Source organism: Dendrobates tinctorius, unplaced genomic scaffold (genome assembly GCF_039654945.1).
Source record: "Dendrobates tinctorius isolate UK_male_01 unplaced genomic scaffold, ASM3965494v1 ptg000120l, whole genome shotgun sequence".
In the NCBI taxonomy this organism is placed as follows: domain Eukaryota; kingdom Metazoa; phylum Chordata; class Amphibia; order Anura; family Dendrobatidae; genus Dendrobates; species Dendrobates tinctorius.
In genome coordinates this window covers 26,042,430-26,065,301 of record NW_027361788.1, presented here as the reverse complement: position 1 = coordinate 26,065,301, position 22,872 = coordinate 26,042,430, and the positions used below count along the sequence as shown (strand labels likewise).

Below are 22,872 nucleotides of genomic sequence, written 5' to 3'. Positions count from 1 at the left end.
TTGCCACTTTAGACAAAGTTATGAAATCGCCGCTCCCTGCAAGTTACAGATTAACAGACGGCTCCTTCCAGCCATCAGTGACTCGAAGACTCTCGTTTTGGTCTATCCAGTTTTAAGTAGAGCAGACTGGGGGGGAAAAAAAAAAAAAAAAAAAAAAAGTCTTGAGGCTTGTTTTGTTCTTAACCTGTGTAAGCACTCCTTGGAATCCACCAATACGAAAGTGATTAGTGTCAATGCAGAGAAAAAAAAAGAAAAAGAAAAACACCATAAAGCACAAGTATCACAATATAAAGACCTTTATTAAACGGATTCTAGTACACGCTTTCTTTCTTGGCATGAACTGCTTTCCACTTACAACAGGCAGGATCAACATGAACATACTTCTCATTTTTTTGCATTGATTCTTGCTTAGCATTTTGTGGACTCGTTCAATAGTTTCTTTTGAATGTCAAAAGGGAATCTGTGGAGGCTGAAGTTAGTCCTGTAAGCGTAAAACATCAGGAGCACCATCTGGTGAAGAACTGCATGTCCCAGCAAGCTTCAGCCTCCTGTGAATCATACTGGGATGGGCTGTTCTAGAACCATTGGTGAGCTGCAGGTTGCCAAATCCTTACAATACTAGAACATTCACACTGGAGAGATAAGAGCCATGTGGTCATTTAAAGGGAAGCTGTACATGGTCCACGTTAAAATTAGGTGGCAAGTGGTGCAATGTAAGACACTGATCAAATGAGCTTCTTACTACGTTTGTATTTCCCAACATGTAAAATAAGGTTCCTTTTTTCACCCTAGGTTCCTTTTTTTCACCCTAGGATCAGTAGGTTAATGTGCGGCAAGTTATATCATGCGCTGGAGAAAGTCTGCAGTGTATATTAGCCAGTTCTCCATATTTTAATATCCAGTCTACGAATGTCCTAGTAAAGGAATTTAGCGACCAGCACCTCTTCTGCTATATCTCCCACACCATGCTGGGAGTTCTAGTTCTAAATGTCTAAATGGAGCAGGCAGTACAACTGCTCTAATCTTAAACTACAAAACTGGATAGGAAAAAAAAAAAAAAAAAAAAAAAAAAAAAGAAGCAGCAAACCATTCACACTAAAATCTCCAAACATCCTAAAGTGCAAAGTTTTCTTAATGAGGTCTGAACAGATAAACTATCTGTATGCGTATCCCAGAAACATTCTTTGCTCCCAATGACCTAAGAACTCGTTTAACAGCCGCTGACGTGAAATACAATCCACAGATTAGAATCCACCTTCCAGCAGGGAGGGCCTCTTTTTAAGTAAAAAGAAAAAAATACATTAAATTAGGGCAGAGGTTACAATATGCGACTGACCAAAGTACCTACTGCCTACAATCTGCTCTGACACTCAGCAGGAAGAAAAGAAACCATAAGTTAGTGAAATAAAAAAGGCCATAATACTCTAAATATAATTATACAAACAAAAATAACGGTGTTACTTTTAAATAAATAGACAATAAATATACAGCTAGGCAGTAAAAAGGGGCTGAAATCAAAGAGGAATGTGAGACAAAACGCCATCCCATATTGGTCACAGGGTGGGATACGGTGTTTGGACAACAGCTTTTCCATATATTAAGACATCTGCTTTTTGCTAGGTAATTTACATAGCAGACCTGACTGCCCCCATGCTGCGGTTAGGGTGGGCAGCATGGTTAGTGTACACGCCACCTAGACTCCGTGGAGGTATTCTGTTCACTAAGGAGCGGCATCCCTTAAAGGCATTTGTCAGAAGTTATGCCAAGAGAGGGCTAGATCCATTCCTAGATGCCAAATGCCATTGGAGCCCAGTGGGTAGATATGACAGGAAAAAAAAAAAAAAAAAAAAAGTGTCAGGTATTTGTGGATATAGAGGATTCTATATGTCACATGACCCAGGTGACTGGAATGATTGACTTCTGGGATTATGTGCCATCTAGAGCCAGATATGAAGCTGCAACTAGCCATTGCACCTTGTCAGTATGTTTTCTGCAGGTCATGGTGTCAGACTGTTATATACATTCAAGTCAAACATGCTATCCTATGTAAGGACATTAAATGGGAAAAGATGTAGAACTCAAAATAAAAAAATAAAATAAAAAAAATGATGAAGAAATACAATGTAAACACAGCTCTGGCTTTGGAAGATGTTAGTTGCCCCAAAGGGAAAAAGGGGAGTTGGAATGGGAGCAACCGGGAAATCTGGTCATGGACTCTTCCTTGGAGGCCAAAAGTTCCACATCCTTCTGTTCCTGGGGTTATCACAGCTTTACTGTTGCCTTTTAGTGTTCAACACATTCACAGAATGAAGACGGGACCCTGTCACATCCAGAGAGTTACGCCCCAAGACTGCAGTCCAATAACTGTGTAGCATCTAATGACCCATCATCGAGAGGTCACCCCAAGTGTGAGTTTTAGGTTCTCATACACAACATAACTGATGCTGACGGCAGGGATCACCTTCATGAAATTGGGGGCCAAACCCCGATACAGTCCAAATGCTCCTTCTGTCTGTATAATCTGCTTGAAAAGCTTGCTCATGCTCATCTGTGGCGCTCCTTCAACAGAAGCTGGAAAAGGCGAAGAAAAAAAAAAAAAAAAAGCTTAGATTTTAAGGCTGGTTTCACATCCAATACAAGACCATGAGTCTTCCTGAAACTCAAAACCCTCATTGACATTCATGATGCTATGGAGTTCAGGAGGTGCGTGGCTAATCTGTATAGCAACAAGGGACCACTTACACGGATATGTGAACGCATCTAAGACAACATGCCCATCCTGTATAGTTTTAAGAATATAATATCTCAGGAATTAGAAAGGCATAGCGAGACTACATTATTCCTATACAGGGCATATTAGGAGTTGTAGTTTCACAACAGCTTGCGTGATGCTGGCTTCTGTCCCTGGCATAGAACGTACCAAATGGCTTAGTCATTATAAGTTTGCTCCAAGTCTTACCTTGCGCTTGCATGCGTGTCCTAACCAATGCTAAGGGGTAGCTGGCGAGCTGCCCACATGTACTGGATATGGTCCCACAAGCCAGAAGTACAAATACTCCAGGATCAGCGCTACTTGTGGCATATCTGTTCAGCCAGGCATTCTTCAAGGTCTTTATAAGAGAAGGGAGAGAAAAAAAATAAACAATTAGGACATCAGATTATACAAAGTTAGTATTACTTATGATTAATATTCAGATAAGAGTTTTGTAGTCACCTCATACACAGCCAAGTCTATGCCAGCATATGGGATAATCCCCAGCATATTGGGGACATATCCTTTGTAAAAAGCAGACATTCCTTCCTTGATCAAGATTTTTTTCCCACAGTCTACCATCCCATTGTACTGTCCAGTCTTGCGCAGAGCCATCCGTGTTTTAAGAACCTGTAAGAGGTATCAAAAGTGTCAGTCTAACAAGCTGAGGGAGTCAAGGCCAAGGAAAAAGATTCAGAAACTGTACTCACCTCCATGGGATATATACTGCTTTGAGCAATGACACCAGCCAGAGATCCAGCAACAAGTCGTTCCCGGATTCCCAAAATCTCTTGGTCACTACCGATGAGGCGTTTAATCTGCAGAAACCAACAATGTTATAGGACTACTGACTCACATGCAACATGAATTGGTACAACACAAAAAAATAATTACAATACACATCTCAAGTGGTCTTACCTGTTCATAAGCCATGAACTTAATAGCAGATTCTGGGGCAATTTTGATGACGTTGATGCCATTCCCTCGCCAGAGTGAGCGAAAGCCTCCCTCACGGATCATCTGAGTGAATCCCCCCAGGATGGACATGTTGTTGTTACGGGAAGCGTGAACCTGGAAAAGTGAACATGAGGTATTAGAAACCGATGCTAATCCGTATACAAAGGCTGCTGCATTTGTGGAAGGCTAATCTAATCCTAGTAGGAATGTTCAATGCCAGCTTTAAACCGACCACCCTGTGTACTTTGGCTAAAGACCGATGTCACTGAGCTGCCAGTGCGTCATCGCTAGAATACTTGTTCCAAAAATAAATAAATAAAATAACAAGACCTGAGTCTGGACCATCTGAGTGCTCCAAAATAAGTACAACCAGAGATAAGGGTCATTTATTACATCAGCCAAGACTATTAGAGGAAGCCAAAATAATATTCAGGAGCTTAGAAAGCACAAATTACAAAGCAGATCAGAGGGATAGCAGCAAAAGGACTGTTGATCAGAAACTACCGATTTGTGCTGTATTTGGTTGACTTTCCACAAAAATTATTTCTGCCAGGCTAAAAACAAATCATAAATCAAGTGGGTGTTGGCTTTTTACTATGAAGACTAGTAAAAGCTATAGTGCCAAACTGTGAAACTGCCGAGAAAGCTTTTTTTTTTACGTTGCTAGTTTCAGAATTCACCGACAAGCCAGCCGGGAGCATTATGCGATGTTCTCCAGTAAAATGGCCACTTGCCAGAAAGCAATTTGTTCTAGGGCACACGTTGATCTGACACAAAGTACAACATTCCTACCATTTACCAGTCATAAAAAAAAAAAAAATTGCACAAGCCTAGATTTCACAAGGTAGTTGTAAAATTGAAAAAAAAAATTGCTTAATGGTAGATTTTAACCCTGGTGAGGCCAAAGTTGTAGTTCAGTCATGGAAGCACCAATCTACTATCCAAGCACACACCTGCATGAGGACTTTTAAGCGGTCAAGGGGAGCTGTGCATGTCCGAGACACAGCACCTGCACCACCGCCAGCGACTAGATGCCTCCACCACATCCCGGTTTGCTTCTCTTCGACTGTAAATTCATCAGGCACAATCAGATTTTCTCCTACATCGAAGATCTGCAGAGGAAGAAGAGACACGGGATAAGGATCGGTGGTATCCAGCCAATAGGTATAAGCCATGGCAGCAGCTCATATGCAGTCACCAAGAACTATTGCCACACTGCTAATGCAAATTTCTCATTCCAGTACATATGTAAAAGGCGAGAACTTCCGGTTCCTAGAATATTACAGCTGACGCTGGAAGCTGCTGCAGGCGGTATAAACCAGCATAGGCTTACTGGGATCAGCTATTGTCCAAGCGCAACTTGGTCCAGATCTAAATGTCTTCAGAAAATTGTCCTTTCCTTAAGAAAAAAATAAATCAGGATTTACCGTAGAGTGCTTCCAATATAAGATGATTTCTGGTATGTTCTCAGCTGGGTGAAGGAGATGATAATCTCGCCACTCATTCCAGTCTATAGTCATTGTCCCGTTTTTGTCCATGCTGTAATAAAAAAGAAAGAGAAGTTACATACAGATGTAAAAGTCGCAAAAATCACAAACCAGCAAACATGCTCAACTCACAAGACACAGCAGGAGGAAGACAAGACAACATACTTACTGGGTGACAGGACCCCAGCGGTGGCCCGTCCTAATTCTGATAGCCACACAGACAGAAGCAAAGGGAAAAGATAGCACAAATCAAATAGTTACTCCCTGCCAATTCTGGAACAGATTTCCTAACCCACCGAGAGCCCAAAGTATTTCCACAGGGCCCTAAGGCGGCCAAGACTTCTCATGCCTACTATTAGATAGGAGGTGTATAGGAACTGTGTCAAGTTTAATTAGATGACTTGAGTACACCAGGAGAGAAACCCGAGATGACTAAAGATGGAGTCAGCACACAGACCACGAGACACAGACAGCTGACTGACATTTAGTGAATGCTTACCTCTTCAGTATTTTCTCTGCCTGCTGCTCAGATATGTTCACTCCCAGGTCTCTGAGAGATTGCATTATTTCTTGGGCATCAATTCTTCCTGTGGGATAAAAATGGAAGTTTCCCTAAACACCAAAGATTGTAATGGTCATCTTGCAATCTGGGGCAGCGGGTGGGGCTCGGTCCCCGGCAGCCTTTAAAGTATATTTTTCTATGAAACGCTGCAGAATTTAAGTCACACATACCTGGCTGAGATCATACAGCCCATGGACTGAGCAGAATGGATCAGCTGTTAAGTTCACTTTAAAGAGGTTTTCTGGCACCGCTCAGTTACAGTGTTGTGCCTGACATGATGTGAGCATGATCCTATTCATTAGGCTAGGACAAGTTCAAGACACTTGGTGGTCATGAATCCCTGCACATACCTGCTTTGGTCTGTGCAGACACTCCATCATGCAGCAGCGCTGAACAACCCCTTTAAGTAACTCCTTTATCTGGAAGTACACTCTAAAAATGATGGTACTGCAGCACTTTTTTTTAGCGCTGTATGCCGTTGACCAGACACAGGAGCACTCTGCTCACTCTCTGTGCAGAGCCCCACTCTAATGAATAGGTTTGTGCTGCAATTCAGTGCAGAAGACCCAAAAGGATACACTCATTGCCTAGCAAGATATATAAAAAAATAGGAAGACCCTCTAATTTATTACACACCTCTTCATTAAAAGGTGCCCTTGTTCAGCCAATATAATCCCTGATCAGCTAAATACAGATTTGTCAGATGGCTATGGACCATACAAAGCTGAACTTTTGTATCAGTATTTGACTCCTGCCATAAATTATTCCTAAGCATATAAATGACAAAACCCCCCCCCCCCAAAAAAAAAACAAACAAACACAGAGCCCTGGTTCAGGTGCACTGCTCTGGAGCGTGGATAGATATACTAACCATCATTCTTCTTGTCCAGGCTACGGAAGACTAATCTCAGCTTCTTCTCGTGATCTCGGAGATAGTGCACAAACTCCTCAAAGTCCAGCTGTCCGTCCTGGTCCTTGTCACCGGCTTTTACTATTTTCTGTTGGAACAGATGAGAAAAGTAAGAGTTAAACGGTGTAACAAAAGCTGACATCTTGCTGCATTAGGTCGTTAAATCAGGATTACACACCAGCCTGTGCTGCGGCAGGTTACACCTGCTCTGCTCATGACATAACTGGATACAGCTAACAAACCCATCGCTTATGTAACACCTGACAGAAGCCGGGACAGAAAATATCTTAAGTAATGAGGAAAAGCTTAAAAAAAAAAAAGTTCTTAGCCATCACAAAATGGTTAATATGCAAACAGTCAGTATATTCAGCCCTTCAGTTACAGTAAACTATCCTGCTGTACAGTGTCAACCAAAGGGTTAATATGGCCCCCTATCAGGGTGTCAAGCAAGGGATGAGATGAGTGGGATCAGCAGGGAGATTTACAGTGACCTTTGTAAACTGTCTGAGCTGCAGTCACAGGACCCTCTCCAGGGGACACAGAGTGCTGACAGCTAAAGATAGTTGGGTGTGTGACATAGGAACACTACACCAGGAGGCACAGAGGAGCCCATCAAGTTGACAAGTTCTAACAACCAGACGACTGCAAACTAAGAACAAAGAACCTCTGGAGAGGTAGCAGCTGATTACGGTCAGCAGCCACACAATACAAACCAGGTGTATAGTTGTTAGTTAATTTTATTTCGCAATAACTGACATTAGATTGGATTATTACAGCAGAGAAATGCATACTATATAAAAGACAGAAAAGCTAAAAGTACTACAAAGCAAAGGTAAGAAAAAAAAAAAAAAAAAAAAGTCCAACAAGCCCAGAAAGTCAGCAAAGGACTCACCTGCCTCCATGTACGGTAGGTAGAGAATTCCTGAGACGGGATCAGCACACTTAGACTAAAGATAGATTTCAGCTCTGAAGGGAGCCCGTCTGATTCGAAGTACTGAAACTCAGCCGGGGACTGATCTAGCACCGGTACGTATAAGCTGAGACAAAGCATGGCAAAGGTGCTGCTTACACCTGCCTTACACCTGGTAACTGAGCCTTATCTGTGCAGTTGCCGGCTTCTACTAGTGAAACTGTACAAGCTGGTAGGTCCCAAGTCCTAGGTGTCTGTGCCCAGCTGTGATTGGATGACTGATGCATGCCCCCTCCCATTGTAGTCTGTCCAGCTGATATGACCAGCCTTCTGAAGGCAGCCAATGGCAGCAGAGGCATGTTCCCTCCTGCATTAGGGATTCTCCAGCCATGTAACTAATGCAACAGCCTGAGGGAAGGAGCTACATGACAGCGGCCATGGACCGGGGGAGTTAGGGGGTGACCGCAGACTCACAGGTGGCATTATTTATAGGTGAACACCACAAGTTACAGGACCTAACAAGCTGCACATACCCAATACCAAAATATTAGTATATGTAGGATGCCAGAGAGAAGGGCAGGAAATCCCAGCCTTAGGGGGGTTACATATACAGCCCTGACCCCAATATCTTGGGTCTATACAGCTTGGTATAATACAGTCAATGGTCAATAAAATTAGTACAGTAGATTAAAAAGGGTCAAATGTGAAATCATTCAACTTAGAAGGTTACCACTTATAGGCAACTCCACAGCCCCATTTTCAGGATCCGTGGGGGTTTCATTTAGTTTCTTGCAGACTATTGCTTTCACCTATTGTCATTGTTCAGGATCAGTGAAGTTAATTGGGGAATTTCCAGTTTAGACCGTTATGATCGGAAATGCCATAAATGTCCAATGGGGAGGATTCCAACTCTGGAGCCTGCACCCATCTCTAAAAGGAGGGTTGTGGTGAGCCGTCCACTGCAGCCAGGCACAGAGTTACTAGGGAAGCCCTATCCGTTGCCTTCTATACTCTGCAGTCTCCTCAACCAGAATAGGGTCAGCGGAGCTCCATTCTGAAGAAAGCCATTACCTGCATCTATGACCTATGTATACTATGATTTATTTTTAATGGTTTCAACACTCCAATTAATACCAACGATTGATATAGTTTCAATCAGTTATACTATATTCAGCTCTTTGAACCTTCCTAGAAGGTCATTGAAACTTGTTTCAACCAGATGGTCAAATTGTCCAAGCAGAACAAATAACTGGCTTACACTTATCTACCAACAAAGGACCTTTGTTGCCATAATTAGATTGGGTGTGTTAACTTTGCACATGGATTGTCAACTGGTGAAATCTCATCTATTTGGCCTCAGGGGGTCGTCTCACTGGCATCCAAGAATAGATACTGTTTAAGTCTCACATTTACTTTGGGACATTTAAGGCTTTAGAGAAGTTTTTACATATAAAAGGAGGGTACTGATTAGCAGAGAGGGGGAGAGACACAGAAAGATGTGACAGACCAGAGAGGACATGATGACATGGAAATGAGACTATCTGAATAATGTAACGTATGAATAATGCTTGTTTCTGATTAATGCATTTGTATTTATAGTTTTATATTGTTTATTATTTAATCTTATCATTTATTAAAGTAAATCAATTTAGTAAATTTAATTCTTGTGTGAGCATTTTCTTATTCATTACAATCCATTGGAACCCTTACAATACAACATATCTTGAGAATATGCTATGAATGTCCAAGGTGGAAAAACCCCTATATAACCATATCTAGCAATATTAATTTATACCTTTTGCTTGTATACATCCACAAGATTTAACAAAAAAAAAGTTACACGTGAAACGCTGAAATTTCAGCAAAAAGGATCATGAAGATCTCAGTCATAAGACCAAAGACTAAAAATTGGAACAGGCAGGGAGCCATGCGGTACCAGCGTCGTTAGACCTCTCGGACAAGAGACCATGTAGGCTGTAACACTGCACGTGAGCCTCTGCCAGTACGTGACCTCAAAAGTGGGCACAGACGAGTCCCCACTGACCAGCACTCCCAGATACTGACATTAAGTAGAGAATGACTCTGAACACATGCATAAGACCGTAGTGCACACTTGTTTAGTCACATTTACACAACCAAAGCAGCAGAAATAACAGAATACTGAGGGTCGATAGTATTTTGCTGACTCATGGGGGGGTTAACGCAATCATTACCTGCTGCAGGTGCTTCATGGGTGCCACCACCATCAGAATGACCTGTCCCTCAGATTCGCTTTGCTCCGACCCCTCTGTTCTGGAAGGCTCATGTTTATTGCAGCTACCAGAGCCCTCACACGTGGCCCAGGGAAAATATTTGCCTAAGGCCTTCCATATATACTGGATCATCCTGTGCACAGATGCTGTGTCACCTGGAACACACCCTAAACTCCTTGGTGATCCTCCGCAGCTGCAAAGTCTCTATGAGAAACCGGGAGGCGATGAGAACACGTGAAATTGGAGCAGGGCTGGTGCTACACTGGTGGCATCTTCTGCAGAAGCACCTGGAGCCTGCGTCTCACCCACACACGCCAGTGGAGCAGTAGCCGGCTGCTCTGACTCTGCATTCACACTGCAGCAGGGTCCAGCCAATCACAGCCTCCGACATTAACACATTCTCCAGTCAAGGTACTGAGCATCAGGGAATCCAGGAGGAAATTCCTGCATCACTGCCTCCGTCAGCACATACAGCAATCACAGGAAGGTCTGCTCAGTCATACACCCTGCAGTCTGGCTGCCTCATCTGCCCCTCATCTACCCATTTACAACAATGGCAACTAGGGATAGAAAACTGAATAATGCAAATATTACATAATATAAAAGTGTTAAGAGATAACTTAAAAAGTTTCTTTATTGCAAAGTCATGTCAGCATAGCACGCATGATTGCTATCAGCATCTGTAATATGTGGAGTTCTGGGATTTTTTTTTTTTTCCCCCTACAAAAAAGATTTGTCAGTTTTTACCAGCGTCATCGGTACTTTCCATAACTGGGGAAAAAAATTAGTTTCTGATGCTTCGATCAAAGGGTCTCTATATGGCATCCACAAAAGGAACCTGCCACCAGCAAAAACGCTATTAACCTGCAAATATGGGCTTAACCTGCAGATTAATAGTGTTACTTAGCTTGTCCGATGCATGCATTTAGCCGAACACTTCAGGGAGAAAATGAACTTTATTCTCCCCGGCAACATGCCGGTTTCAGGCACGGGGGTGGCGCCATCGCTGGTTCAGTCACCGGTCTGAGAGTACAGAGTGACCCAGGTAACCACACTCTCAGCCCTAAGGGTTCCATCACACACAGCGATCTTGCTAGCGAGATCGCTGATTTTGTGACACGCCAGCGAGATCGCCGTGTGTGACGGGGATGAGCGAACGGCCCCCGCTGCCGGTTATCGCTGATCGTGCTGCCTGGGCCATTTTTCGATCGCCGGTCTCCCGCTGCCCAACACGCATCGCTGCGTGTGGCAGCGAGACCAGCGACGCTGGTTTCTAATGTAAACGTCGAGTATCCAGGAGTAACGCGACTCCTGGATACCCGCTGTTTACCTTGGAAACCGGCGTACATGTACACGCTGGTTTCCAAGGTAAACAGCGGGTATCCAGGAGTCACGCGGCTCCTAGATGCCCGATGTTTACCTTGGAAACCAGCATGTACGTTGGTTTCCAAGGTAAACAGCGGGTATCCAAGAGCCGCAGCTCCTGGATACCCGACATTTACATTAGAAACCTGCGTCGCTGGTCCTGATCACTGGGGCTATGTGACAGCTCACCAGCGATCAGCCTAACGATGTCCCAGCGATCCCATCCATGTCGGATCGTTGGTGGGATCGCTAGGACATCGTTATGTGTGACGGGGGATTTAGTGACAACCAGCCCTAATGCAGAGACAGGACGCTGCAGAGGAGATTAAAAGTTAAACTTCTCCCTGCATTGTTTGGGTAAGTGCAGGTGGGAGGCAAGTTAGTAAGGCTATTAGCCTGCAGATTAATAGCTTTTTTTTGTTGGTGACAGCAGGGCTGTGGAGTCAGAGTCGGTGCTCATTTTGGTGGAGTCGGAATAAAATGGACCGACTCCTAAAATATATAATAAATTGGGTACAGTAGTTCAATGCAAAATGTGCTGAATATTTTTTCATAGGAATTTGGGAAAGTTATGAAATGTCCTATAAATGACTGTTCTATTCCTGATGTAAGGCTACATTCACACACAGCGTTTCCTGCGTTTTTTTGAGTATACGTTTTTCAATTGCAAAAGCAGATGAGCTTTTTCAAAAACTGCATCACCTGAAAGGTTTTTGAGCTCATAGCTAAAGTTTTCAATAGCAAAAGCAGATTAGAAATCTGCTCTATCTATAGATATCCATTTATCCATACCTGTCTATCCATATCATATCTGTACCAAAAAGAATGAAAGCCGGATAGCACACAGACTAACACTTTTTTTTTAGCATCAGTCAGGTACACCTCATAGCTGCCCAAAAGGACGCCCAGGAAAGGCATTGCTCGTCTTCAGTAACACATCAACATCAATTGATAGTTGGAATAAATAGACTGCATTCACCGCCACATCTTCTTAGGCTATGTGCCCACGTAGCGTTTTAAAACGCGCACTAAAAACTGGACTCCTTCCCAGAAATCGCGCGTTTTTTTCCGCGCGATTATGATCGCGATTTTCGCGTGCGATATTCAAGCACTTTCCAAGCATCGCTTGGAAAGTGATTGACAGGTTGGTCACACTCGTCAAACATAGTGTTTGACAAGTGTGACCAGGTTTTTACTATTGACGCCGCCTATGCGGCATCAATAGTAAAAGATAGGATGTTAAAATGCAAAAAAAATAATAAAAAAAAAAATCGGGGTATATTTACCTTCCGGCGTCCCGCGCTGCCATCCCGGGCCTCAGCGTTCCCAGTAATGCCTTGCGAGACCTGTGATGACGTAGTCTCGCGTTGCTATAGCGAGAGTCACACGAGACTACGTCATTACAGGGCCTTGCCGCAAGGCATTACTGGGAAAGCTTAGGCCGGGAATGCAGCGCGGGACACCGGAAGGTAAATATACCCCGATTTTTTATTTTTTTATTCTTTTTTTTTACAGGGGTATGGTGCCCAGGGCCTGGAGGATAGTCTCCTCTCCTCCACACTGTGGGTACCAACCGCACATGAGACGCTTAACTTCCCGCATGGTGGGCATAGCCACATGCGGGAAGTCAGCGATTCTCATGCATTCCTATGGGTGCAGAATCGCGGCAATTCTTTGCGATTCCGCACAAAAGAATGAGCATGCTGCGATTTTTTCCGCAATGCGATTCCGCCGCGGAAAAAAGCGCAGCATTAGCACAGCATGTGCGGAATGCCATAGGAATGCATGGGGGGCGTTCTGTACACGATTTTTAAACGTTTTTGCGCCGAAAGTCGTGGCAAAAACGCTTAAAAATCGCTACGTGGGCACACAGCCTTAAGGTGCAGGCTTTATTTTCAAGTGTAGGGGTGTGCACCAGGAGGTTCTGCAGCAGCTGAGGTGTACAGTATGAGATTCTGCAGAACAGTATGAGGTTCTGCCCCCCCCCCATAGTGTGAATATAGCCTGAGGATCTAGGCTTTAACTTAGCCGAGATAAGTCATAGTGTGTGTGTACGTATAGTAAAAAAAAAAAAAAAAAAAAAATTATATATATATATATATATATATATATATATATATATATATATATACACACACACACACACATACATACACACAGTACAGACCAAAAATTTGGACACACCTCAAAGCGTTTTCCTTATTTTCATGACTATGAAAATTGTAGATTCACTCTGAAGGCATCAAAACTATGAATTAACACATGTGGAATTATATACGGTAATTAACAAAAAAGTGTGAAATAACTGAAAATACTGTATGTCTTACTGTATATTCGAGGTTCTTCAAAGTAGCCACCTTTTGCTTTGATTTCTGCTTTGCACATTCTTGGCATTCTCTTGATGAGCTTAGATCTTAGATTAACATAATATTGTACAGAAGCAGACAAATACAAACTAATGTTTATAAAATTTCAATGAGAGGAAAGTATAGAAAAAGAGAAAGGAGAGGTGAAGCCAGAGGTATGAATGCAGGACAGAAAATCTCAAAAATCACTCACTAAATGTTTCAGTTCAATAGGATCATTGAGAAATTGTCAGATTCTCTAAACATATTCCAACTCTGCCAGATTCTAAAGAAACTGCCGATATTATATTTATTATGTGTTGAGAGGCTCTACATTCTGGCTAGAAACCAATTCTGACACCTAATCTAGAATAGACAGGGCCTTCTTAGAGCACCATTTTCTCTGGGACGAAATTAGTGTTTTACTTGACATGCAAATGAGGCTGAAGAGGCTGAAGAGCTATGGTAGATCTGAAACCATCACACCCACCTCCTGTGTGACTTCAGGCAAAGAGCTTCCAGTCAAGCAGGTGGAGGTAGCACTGAGAACAGAGTTGGAATATGAGAATTCAGATCTACTGTAGCACTTCAGTCTCATTTTATAACAACTCAAACTAATTTTCCTGTAAAGGACTGGCTATGTAAATATATTTCTGGCCAGATTCCCGTTACTACACCTTAGATAATGGATGGTAGACAGATATGCCTCCTCTATACACATGAACGCTCTGCTCAGCTGAGTGCTCATGTGTTCTCTGAGGAGAGGAGTAAACTGATGCCAGATGCCACCAACTACAGGACAAAAAGGTTGAGCGACTGAACTCACACGATGGTTGGCCAATCCCATTGAAAAGGCAAGATTGGCCTGCTTTTAACTAATGAGCACAAGAGCCTTTCAATTGCAGTTGGACAACATCTACCTCTCCCTGACTTCCTCTTCTGAGATTTCTATCTGCACTTTGCCATCAGTTTAGGCCACCATAAGAGCATCCTAAACAAGGAGATTGCTCAATGGATAGTCAGTCAATGGAAAGTTGTGCAAGGAGACAAGGGCTTTTACTTGGTCAGGAAATAGATCATTGTGTGTTAATATCTTAAATGGATTAAAATTTGTGATGGACATACAAAGCACATTAAGCAGGGCTTATCTTCAGTCAACAAGACACAGTGATCTTCTGCTTAAATAAAGCAGAGCTACATAAAGAGATAAAACGGAGGTGAAGAATGACTCTGGTAGACAGGCGTGAAGAGGTTATACAACAGATTCATAAACAGATCTCACCCAATTAGTTTGAGCATTGGAGAAAGAAGGATAATATCATTAAAGATGCCTAATTCTTCACTCCCATCACCACCTATGGGAAGAGAGTCCGGAGGCCTCCATTCAAAACTACTTAATTCTTCTCTTTCCCATAGTCCTCTGTCAGAGGAGAAAGTAGAGGTCACTGGTCAGCCAGTCCTACCAAAACCGGCTAGATTAGAGGTTGCACCAATCCTTCAATTTCCCATTCAATGAGAGTGATGCAAATCTTAGCATCAGGTAGAATACCAGTGCAATTTTCAGAGCACAATAGTGGTCTATACATATTACTGATTCAACGCTCCCAGAAGGTGAAGGTTTCGCTGTGTAAGGCCAGCATAAAAAGAAACTTAAGATGTAGTTTTCCGGAGAGTTGACATCTGCATGGGACATGTCACAGTCCGTTACATGAATGGCATCTCCTTCCTACACCAAGAACAAAGCACCAGCTTTCTGTAGTCCTTATACAAGAAACCCAAAACAGACAGGACTACAACACAGCTACAGATTGTAGCATTGTCGGTATAGGTAATGCTATGCCAAACTAGATTTTTCCTGTAGCTTCCAGTGTATTAAGGTGCTGTCACACTTAGCGATGCACCAGCGATCCCGACCAGCGATATGACGTGGTCAGGATCGCTGGTGCATCGCTAAGTGGTCGCTAGTGAGCTGCCACACAGGCAGACCTCACCAGCGACATAGCAGGGGTCGGGGGTCGCTACTTACCTGTCAGACGAGGCGATCCTGCCGTCTTCCCGCCCGCGTCCACGTGTCGCTCGTCGGCGCCACAGGAAGCCCAGCAGGAAGCTGACGACAAGAAACGGTCCAAGGCGTTCTCGCGCGATCAGTAATAACCAGCGGGGAGCCGGTCGGAGGAAAGTATCAGACATAGCGATATCGCTAGCAATATCGCTGCTACGTGACACAAAAACCAGTGACGTTACAGCGATATTGCTAAGTGTGACAGGCCCTTTAGACTAGGAAAAGGCCGGTGAGTGATAGGCCACCTGGTGGCTCTGTTGTAACAGAATGGACATTACATCATACATAAATGCACATGTGTCACAATAAGCACCACGGTTGGACTAAGTAATAAATTACTAATCCATACCAGAGAACAGTCACCGCACATCAGTACAGAAAGACCTGACAGAAGAGCAGAGGTCAGCAGTAAATCTACAAAGGCTTCAAGTCCCCAACATCTGCAACCATAGACTCATTACCGAAGTGCAATGCAGGCAGAATTATTCTGAAAGATGAGAAGGGGGCAGATCATCAGACTTTAGAGCTGTAACAGGAAGGGTGCACACTTCATTTCATTCTCATTTGAATGGCTTGCCTATAGAATTGAGTCTGTCTTCGTCATCTCAGAGGGGAGGTGAAAAGTGCATCGGCACCCTTTGTATATACAAAAAGATAAATAAAAAGAACCTGCTCTATAAGCATTACAGGCATCACCGACAAGACAAAGGGGGGGGGGGGGGCGTTAAGTGGAATAGTTGCTTGACTAGTCAGTAGGATGACGGAAAGCTGTTCTAACTTCGCTGTCGTGACAATTTCCTATCACTTGCATGTACTATATAGACCAGAAACATGGCAGCATGAGTGCTTCCTTTGAGCTGGCACCATACAAACATTATTCTAGACATCTGGGCAGTGTTCTTAGAAAGCCTGAATGAGGATCTGTTCCTGCACACTGCTGTGTTACATTGGGGGATGGGAATCTTCTCCATGTTAATGAAGAGTCATCCCCAAGTTATTTCAGGCATCTGTGGAAAAGGAGCTTCCTCCTCTCAGCTGGTCTCAGCCTTTTGCTAGATAGCTCAATCTATGTAGGAGACTCAAGTCAGTGCCTGCGTAAGAGCCCAGGAGGTGATGTGCAAACACAGGACTGATCACATGTATCTATATGTAGATTGACAATGTAAGGTTTGCTTAGCAAACACTTATGCTAGTTTCCTTGAGACATTAGGTAATATTGTTCAGTCACATTGAAAGCCTTGGAAACCTACCTGCAGACACCAATCAACAGACTGGATGGATGTGATGAGAAGTATTGGTTGCAAGACTAACAGGACAATCATAAAACAAAGGACTATTCTCAAGTTATTAAAATTACTTATATTAGACAGTATGAAAATAAGCAAGTTTGCAATGGACTTGCTTTTTTTCTCATAAATTGTAAGCTTGCGAGCAGGGCCCTCATTCCTCTTGGTATCTTATGATCTATGTGATTATTGTTATGCTGTAATGTCTATCGTCTGTACAAGCCCCCTCTGAAAAGTAAAGTGCTGCGGAATATATTGGCGCTATAGAAATAAAACGTATTATTTTCCTATCTGCCATCAGCCTCCTGCAATGATCGCTTTTATCTTGCACAGTGTACTGCTGGTTTCCAAGCTCTGACACCAGAATAGTAGTTACATTGCAGGAAAGATGTTAACTCCTAACATACCAGTAGTCAGCTCTCTCCAGCCCATTGATTTCTAAACAGTAGTTAGCTGTAGAATCACATTACTGGCACCAGCACTCACTGTCCTCAAATGTGTGCTTGCTCAAATGCCCTGTTATCTCTATATAAAGAACAACTGATTGCTGAATGTGCTAAGCCCCCCTGTCACACACAGCGATCGAGATCACTGCTGAGTCACAAGTTTTGACACAAGTGTGTGACAGGTATCAGCAACTGCCCCCCCTGCCGGGTATCGCTGATCGTACTCAAAAGCCCTGGACTTTTTTTTTTTTTTGATTGTTGGTCTCCCGCTGGCCAGCACGCATCGCTGCGTGTGGCAGGCGGGAGACCAGCGATCAGCACACTGGTTTCCAATGTAAACTGCGGGTAACTAAGGGCGCGCGTCCCCATTTATACTATGTCATGCTCCCTATGAGAATCACTAAGAAACAAAGCCACAAGATATCAATGAAAAAAGTTTTGAAGACAATCTTTACCTTAATGGTGAGTAGGGGAATGCCGAGTCTATCACCCCAATGTGCGTTTCGCAATCTCTTCTTCCGGGGGCGTACGCCCCCGGAAGAAGAGATTGCGAAACGCGCGTTGGGATGAAAGATGCGGCATTCCCATACTCACCATTAAGGTAAAGATTGTCTTCATGCGCTCCTTATAACCTTTACCGCTAGCCATAATCATTTGATTGTTAGTGATGCACTGAAGCACTTATGCAAAAATATATATACCGTGCAAAACTTTTTTCATTGGAATCTTGAGGATTGGTCTTAGTGATTCTTACAGGGAGCATGACATAGTATAAATGGGTATTATTGGTTACTTATTAATCATTTACATGCACAGTGGCACCTTATTGATTTCAGAGTTAAGTTGTTTCTTTTGCTAACTGATAAGCAACGTAATGTATCAATGAACCATAGTTTGAGGATTTTATCTGGAATACTTATAGAGACTTTTTCACATATTTTATGTGGTCCATATAAGAACGGGTTCATTTAAGGTATTACATTGTGCATTTGTGATGTATATTCCCTGTATATTATAATTGAGCAGTGGTGTGTTTTAAAGTCTTTAGACCTGAGGCATATTTTTTGTTATATAAATACATGAATAAAATTATTGTTGAAATATACACTCCTTTGCCGTTCATTTTATGTGTGAGGGCATGGTGGGTCATTTGTGAATTTTTAACATGCGAGAAAATAGGAACAGAAAGTACAACCCATCAGTTGTACCTTGATGACATACATTTGGAAGTGGTTATCATGCAAGAGACTGGATACGATTACAGACGAAAATCTCTAATGCATTAAAGAAAAAAAAAAAATTCAGTTTAAATTGAATCTGCTCCAAAACCTGAAGCATAACAAATGGGAAAGTGTGGTGGGTGTGTATAAAGTATACTGTCATAAACCCAGGGCGGTGGAGTCAGAGCCTATGTCCATTTTGGTGGAATTGGTATGAAATGAACAGACTGTCTCCTAAAATACATAATTGGTTACAGTAGTACAAAGCAGGATGTGCTGTAAATGTTTTCATAGGTATTTGGGAAAGTTATGAAATATCCTTTAAAGGTCTGTTCCCGATATAAGGATCTCAGCTTTTAGCTGAGCTGTTCTGCACTTTATGTACATGCTGAGTAGTGACCAGTGCTGTGGGGTCAGAGTGGTGGAGTCAGGAAAATTAAGTACGGTAGTCAAGAGACTTGGATTATCGACTACAGCTCTGCATAATCCTGACCCTCACCTGTTCTGCCTTCACAGATCACTGCCATAGTCAGAAGATGGAGCAAAAAACATTTCTCATCCCCTTCCTAGAGCTATAAAAAATAAAAATCCTGAAAAATGGCAGCATGGCTAGTCACCATTTTGCCGAATTTGTGACAAACTGATGTACCCCAAAAAAGTTGATTTATGCGGAATCTGATTTTTGTTTGTTCATTATGACCTAGTAATTTGTCATGATAAAAAAAAAACAAAACAAACGGTGTTAACAGGCGAAAACTAAAAGTTGCAGTTAAAAGCAGGGCTGTGGAGTCGGTAAGCCAAACCTGCGACTCCGACTCCTCAATTTCCCTTACACCGACTCCGACACATATTGCTTATATTTAAGTGAAAAATTTATTGTAGTACAATGTGAACCTCAGACATTTAATCATTTTTATGATCCAATAATCAAGATATTTAGATAAAACAGAATATATATTGGTGTACTACCCGGTTTTCATTCTTTTTGGTACAGATACGATATGGATAGACAGATATGGATAAATGGATATATAGATAGAGCAGATTTCTAATCTGCTTTTGCTATTGAAAACATTATCTATGAGCTCAAAAACCTTTCAGGTGATGCAGTTTTTTAAAAAGATGATCAGCTTTTGCAGCTGAAAAACGTATCCTCAAAAAACACAGGAAAAACGCTGTGCGTGAATGTAGCCTTAGATCAGGAATAGAACAGTCATTTATAGGACATTTCATAACTTTCCCAAACTCCTATAAAAAAATATTCAGCACATCCTGCATTGAATTACTGTACCCAATTTATTATATATTTTAGGAGTCGGAGTCGGTCCATTTTATACCGACTCCAACTCCACCAAAATGAGCACCGACTCCGACTCCACAACTCCGACTCCACAGCCCTGGTTAAAAGGCATAAAAAATGTTAAGAAATATGAGGGGGATCTGACCTGCTGCAAAAGGATGCAATATTAAGTTGATATTCTGGCTTACAGCAATGGAGCTTATGAACACACCAAAGAATGTTGCATGTCAGTAATTAAACAAAGTATAAGCAAAATATAAACCATTAATTTTCAAGGACAGTTGGCCTCAAAAGACATCGGCTTCTGCAAGTACATCTTATGTACATCACATTCCAAGGATGTCTGCGGACTAACTGGTCTCTGAATGAAGTTAACAAAACATGATTTTAAACAGCCGGCATATAACAAGTAACATATTGGCAAATTAGAGGTTACAATAGCCATACTTATTTTCCTTATTAACCAAATTCTTTTTTTTCTAGATACAAATTTTCCCCAAACTGGGCCAGTTTATGAACTGTAATGAGAATGTGACATGCCAGTGCTGATGAGCTATACACTACCCCAGTCAATGCAATCACTGGAGTCACATCCTATAGCCGTGACCTAAAGAGAGATAGCTCAATCATCTCCACATTATCCTACAAGATCAGAAACTGTACGAGGAACCAACCTAAGTAACCAATTGATGAAGATAGGGACCAGATCTCAACATGTTGCAAAATTACAGCCCCCTGGCTGACAAAGGGAGTTGTAGCTTCAGAGGGAACCTGAAAACCCATCTCTTCAGGAAAGCTTACAGCCTGCAATAACCATTCTGCCTCCTCATCACCACCAGAGCTGCTGCACCCCCGACCTTCTGTCTCTTCCCCGCTATCCCATAGAATGTAAGTCCGCAAGGACAGGGTCTTCTCCCCTCTGTACCAGTCTGTCATTGTAAATTTGTTTACTGTTAACGATATTTATAACTTCGTATGTAACCTCCCTTCTCATGTACAGCACCATGGAATTAATGGTGATATATAATAATAGCTTTGTGACAGTCAGGGAGATTTATGCAAAACACCATCACATGTTTCTCAACACAAGCAATGACTAGCCAGGTCTTTCCCCGGGAAGGAACAACCACGGGAAGGGCAGTCTCCAATCAAGGAAACCACCTATGCCAAAACATGGTATCCATCCACAGACAGCTGTTTCGTGGTATTGCCCCTCATCAGTGTGGAGTAGGAAACTGGGAGTAGATAAGTGTCTGATTGTGGTGGGCTCACCAAAATACAGTAATAGGGGATGTGGGGGTTTAGATAAGGCCTCTTTCACACTTCAGTTTTTTTTGCATCAGTTCAAATCCGCCAAAAAGTCAACGGATCCTGAAAATGAGGAAATTTAAAGGAATCGCTGGCCGGGAAGGAGAGGGAGAATTTTTTTTTTTTGTCCGGCACCCAGAAAGAATTTCGGGTTAAATTAGTGTCTGGAGGATTCGCCATAGAAAAAAACGTTGCAAGCTCCGTTTTGAAATCTTTGAGGATGGTGACGGACAGCAACTTTTGGCGGATCCTCAAAAAAAACGGATGCAACGGACAGCAATCCGTCACAATCCGCCATTAATGAAAGTCAATAGGGAAAAAAACGGATCCTCAAAAGAAAATTGAGGATCAGTTTTTTTCAAATCCTGGCGGATTGTGACTGATTGTAAAAAACTGAAGTGTGAAAGAGGCATAAGCATATTATTTCAGTGGGTGCCCCTGATAATGGGTAGATAACCAGGGGGTGTAACTGGTAATAGGGGGAAGATAAGCATCTGATTGTAGGAGGTGTCCCTAATAAATAGGGAGGGGGTATTTCAGATTAAAGGGATGCCCATGATAGGGCAGATATCTGATTGCAGGGGATGTCCATGATTATAGGGGGGGTAGATATCTGATTGAAGGAAGGGGTGTCCCTAATTTGGGGGGGGAACAAACATCTGGTTGTAAGGGAATGTCCCTGATAATGGGGGGGGACATCTGGTTGTAAGGGAATGTCCCTGATAATGTGTGAGGGTAGATAAACACCTGGTTGCAGGGGGTTGTCCCTGATAATGGGGGGGGGAGGAGGTAGATAAACATCTGGATGCAGGGGATGTCCCTGATAATTGGGAGGGTAGACGAGCATCTGGTTGCATTGGGTGTCCCTGGATACATATGTATATTCTTACAGCTTGTGGGGGTCTCACCGATCACAGCAACATCTCTGGGCACCAATCATACGATGGTTGGGGGTCCCAATGATAACACAAATCTGTCCTGTGAATGGAGAATGGCCCCCTTATGTGTCACAGCAGAGGGTCCGGTACAACGGCAGGAGTTATAACGTGTCCGTCTACTTAGAATAAAGACAACCGAGAGATCCACGTCACCATTCACCGACAGCAAGCAGTGGCCTAGGCGCAGTAATGGCGGAGGCCGAACTACAAGCCCCAGCCCGGCCGCTCACTCACCCGCAGCTCCATCTCGGTCCGGTGCACCCCGAGCCGCCGCAGCCCCACAGCCAGGTCATTGATGCAGATGGCGCCGTCCTTATTGACGTCCAGCTCCTGGAAGAGGATCTGCAGGCGCCGCTCATGCTCGGGCCCTCCGCACAAGGCTCCACCGCACGGGTCCGCGGACAGAGCCGCCGCCAGAGAAGCCGGGACCTCGTGTGTGTGCGGGGCCCCTCCCAACGTATCGCACTGACAGAACACTCCGCTCAGCAGCGGCGACACCAGCGAGCGAGGACGGGCCATAGACGGAGAGACGGAACCGCTGCCGGTGCGGGAGGCGTCAGCGACGAAGCTCGAACCACTCATTCAGTGCCGGTATATGGCGGCAGGCAGGAAGCGCATCACCTCACACCTCCCTGACGTAGTCTACACACATTTTTCCCGCCCACAACCAATCAGAAACCGCCTCCCACTCTCACCACCAATAAGAATCCTCATTCTAATGTAAGCGCAAGACTATGCTGCTATTGGATGTTATTAAGTGTTTGACAGGCCA

General features: G+C 43.2%; 1 protein-coding gene across 5 annotated transcripts; it reads right to left on the bottom strand.

Moving 5' to 3' along the window:
* Positions 1-278: 278 nt before the first annotated feature.
* On the bottom strand, positions 279-22,798 carry SLC25A25 (solute carrier family 25 member 25). Of its 5 annotated transcripts, none has more exons than XM_073590980.1 (11): positions 22,335-22,798; positions 6,630-6,756; positions 5,696-5,783; positions 5,366-5,401; positions 5,137-5,248; positions 4,663-4,821; positions 3,671-3,823; positions 3,463-3,570; positions 3,215-3,382; positions 2,960-3,110; positions 279-2,571 (listed from the first exon to the last, which is right to left on the bottom strand). In XM_073590980.1, exons 1-11 carry the CDS (start codon positions 22,680-22,682, stop codon positions 2,387-2,389), a joined length of 1,635 nt encoding a protein of 544 aa, XP_073447081.1. In that variant the 5' UTR covers positions 22,683-22,798; the 3' UTR covers positions 279-2,386. The 5 variants fall into 5 exon arrangements, with proteins under 5 accessions (XP_073447081.1, XP_073447084.1, XP_073447085.1 ...); XM_073590983.1 differs by lacking the exon at positions 22,335-22,798 and adding an exon at positions 9,792-10,038; XM_073590984.1 differs by lacking the exon at positions 22,335-22,798 and adding an exon at positions 7,561-7,753.
* Positions 22,799-22,872: the final 74 nt, after the last annotated feature.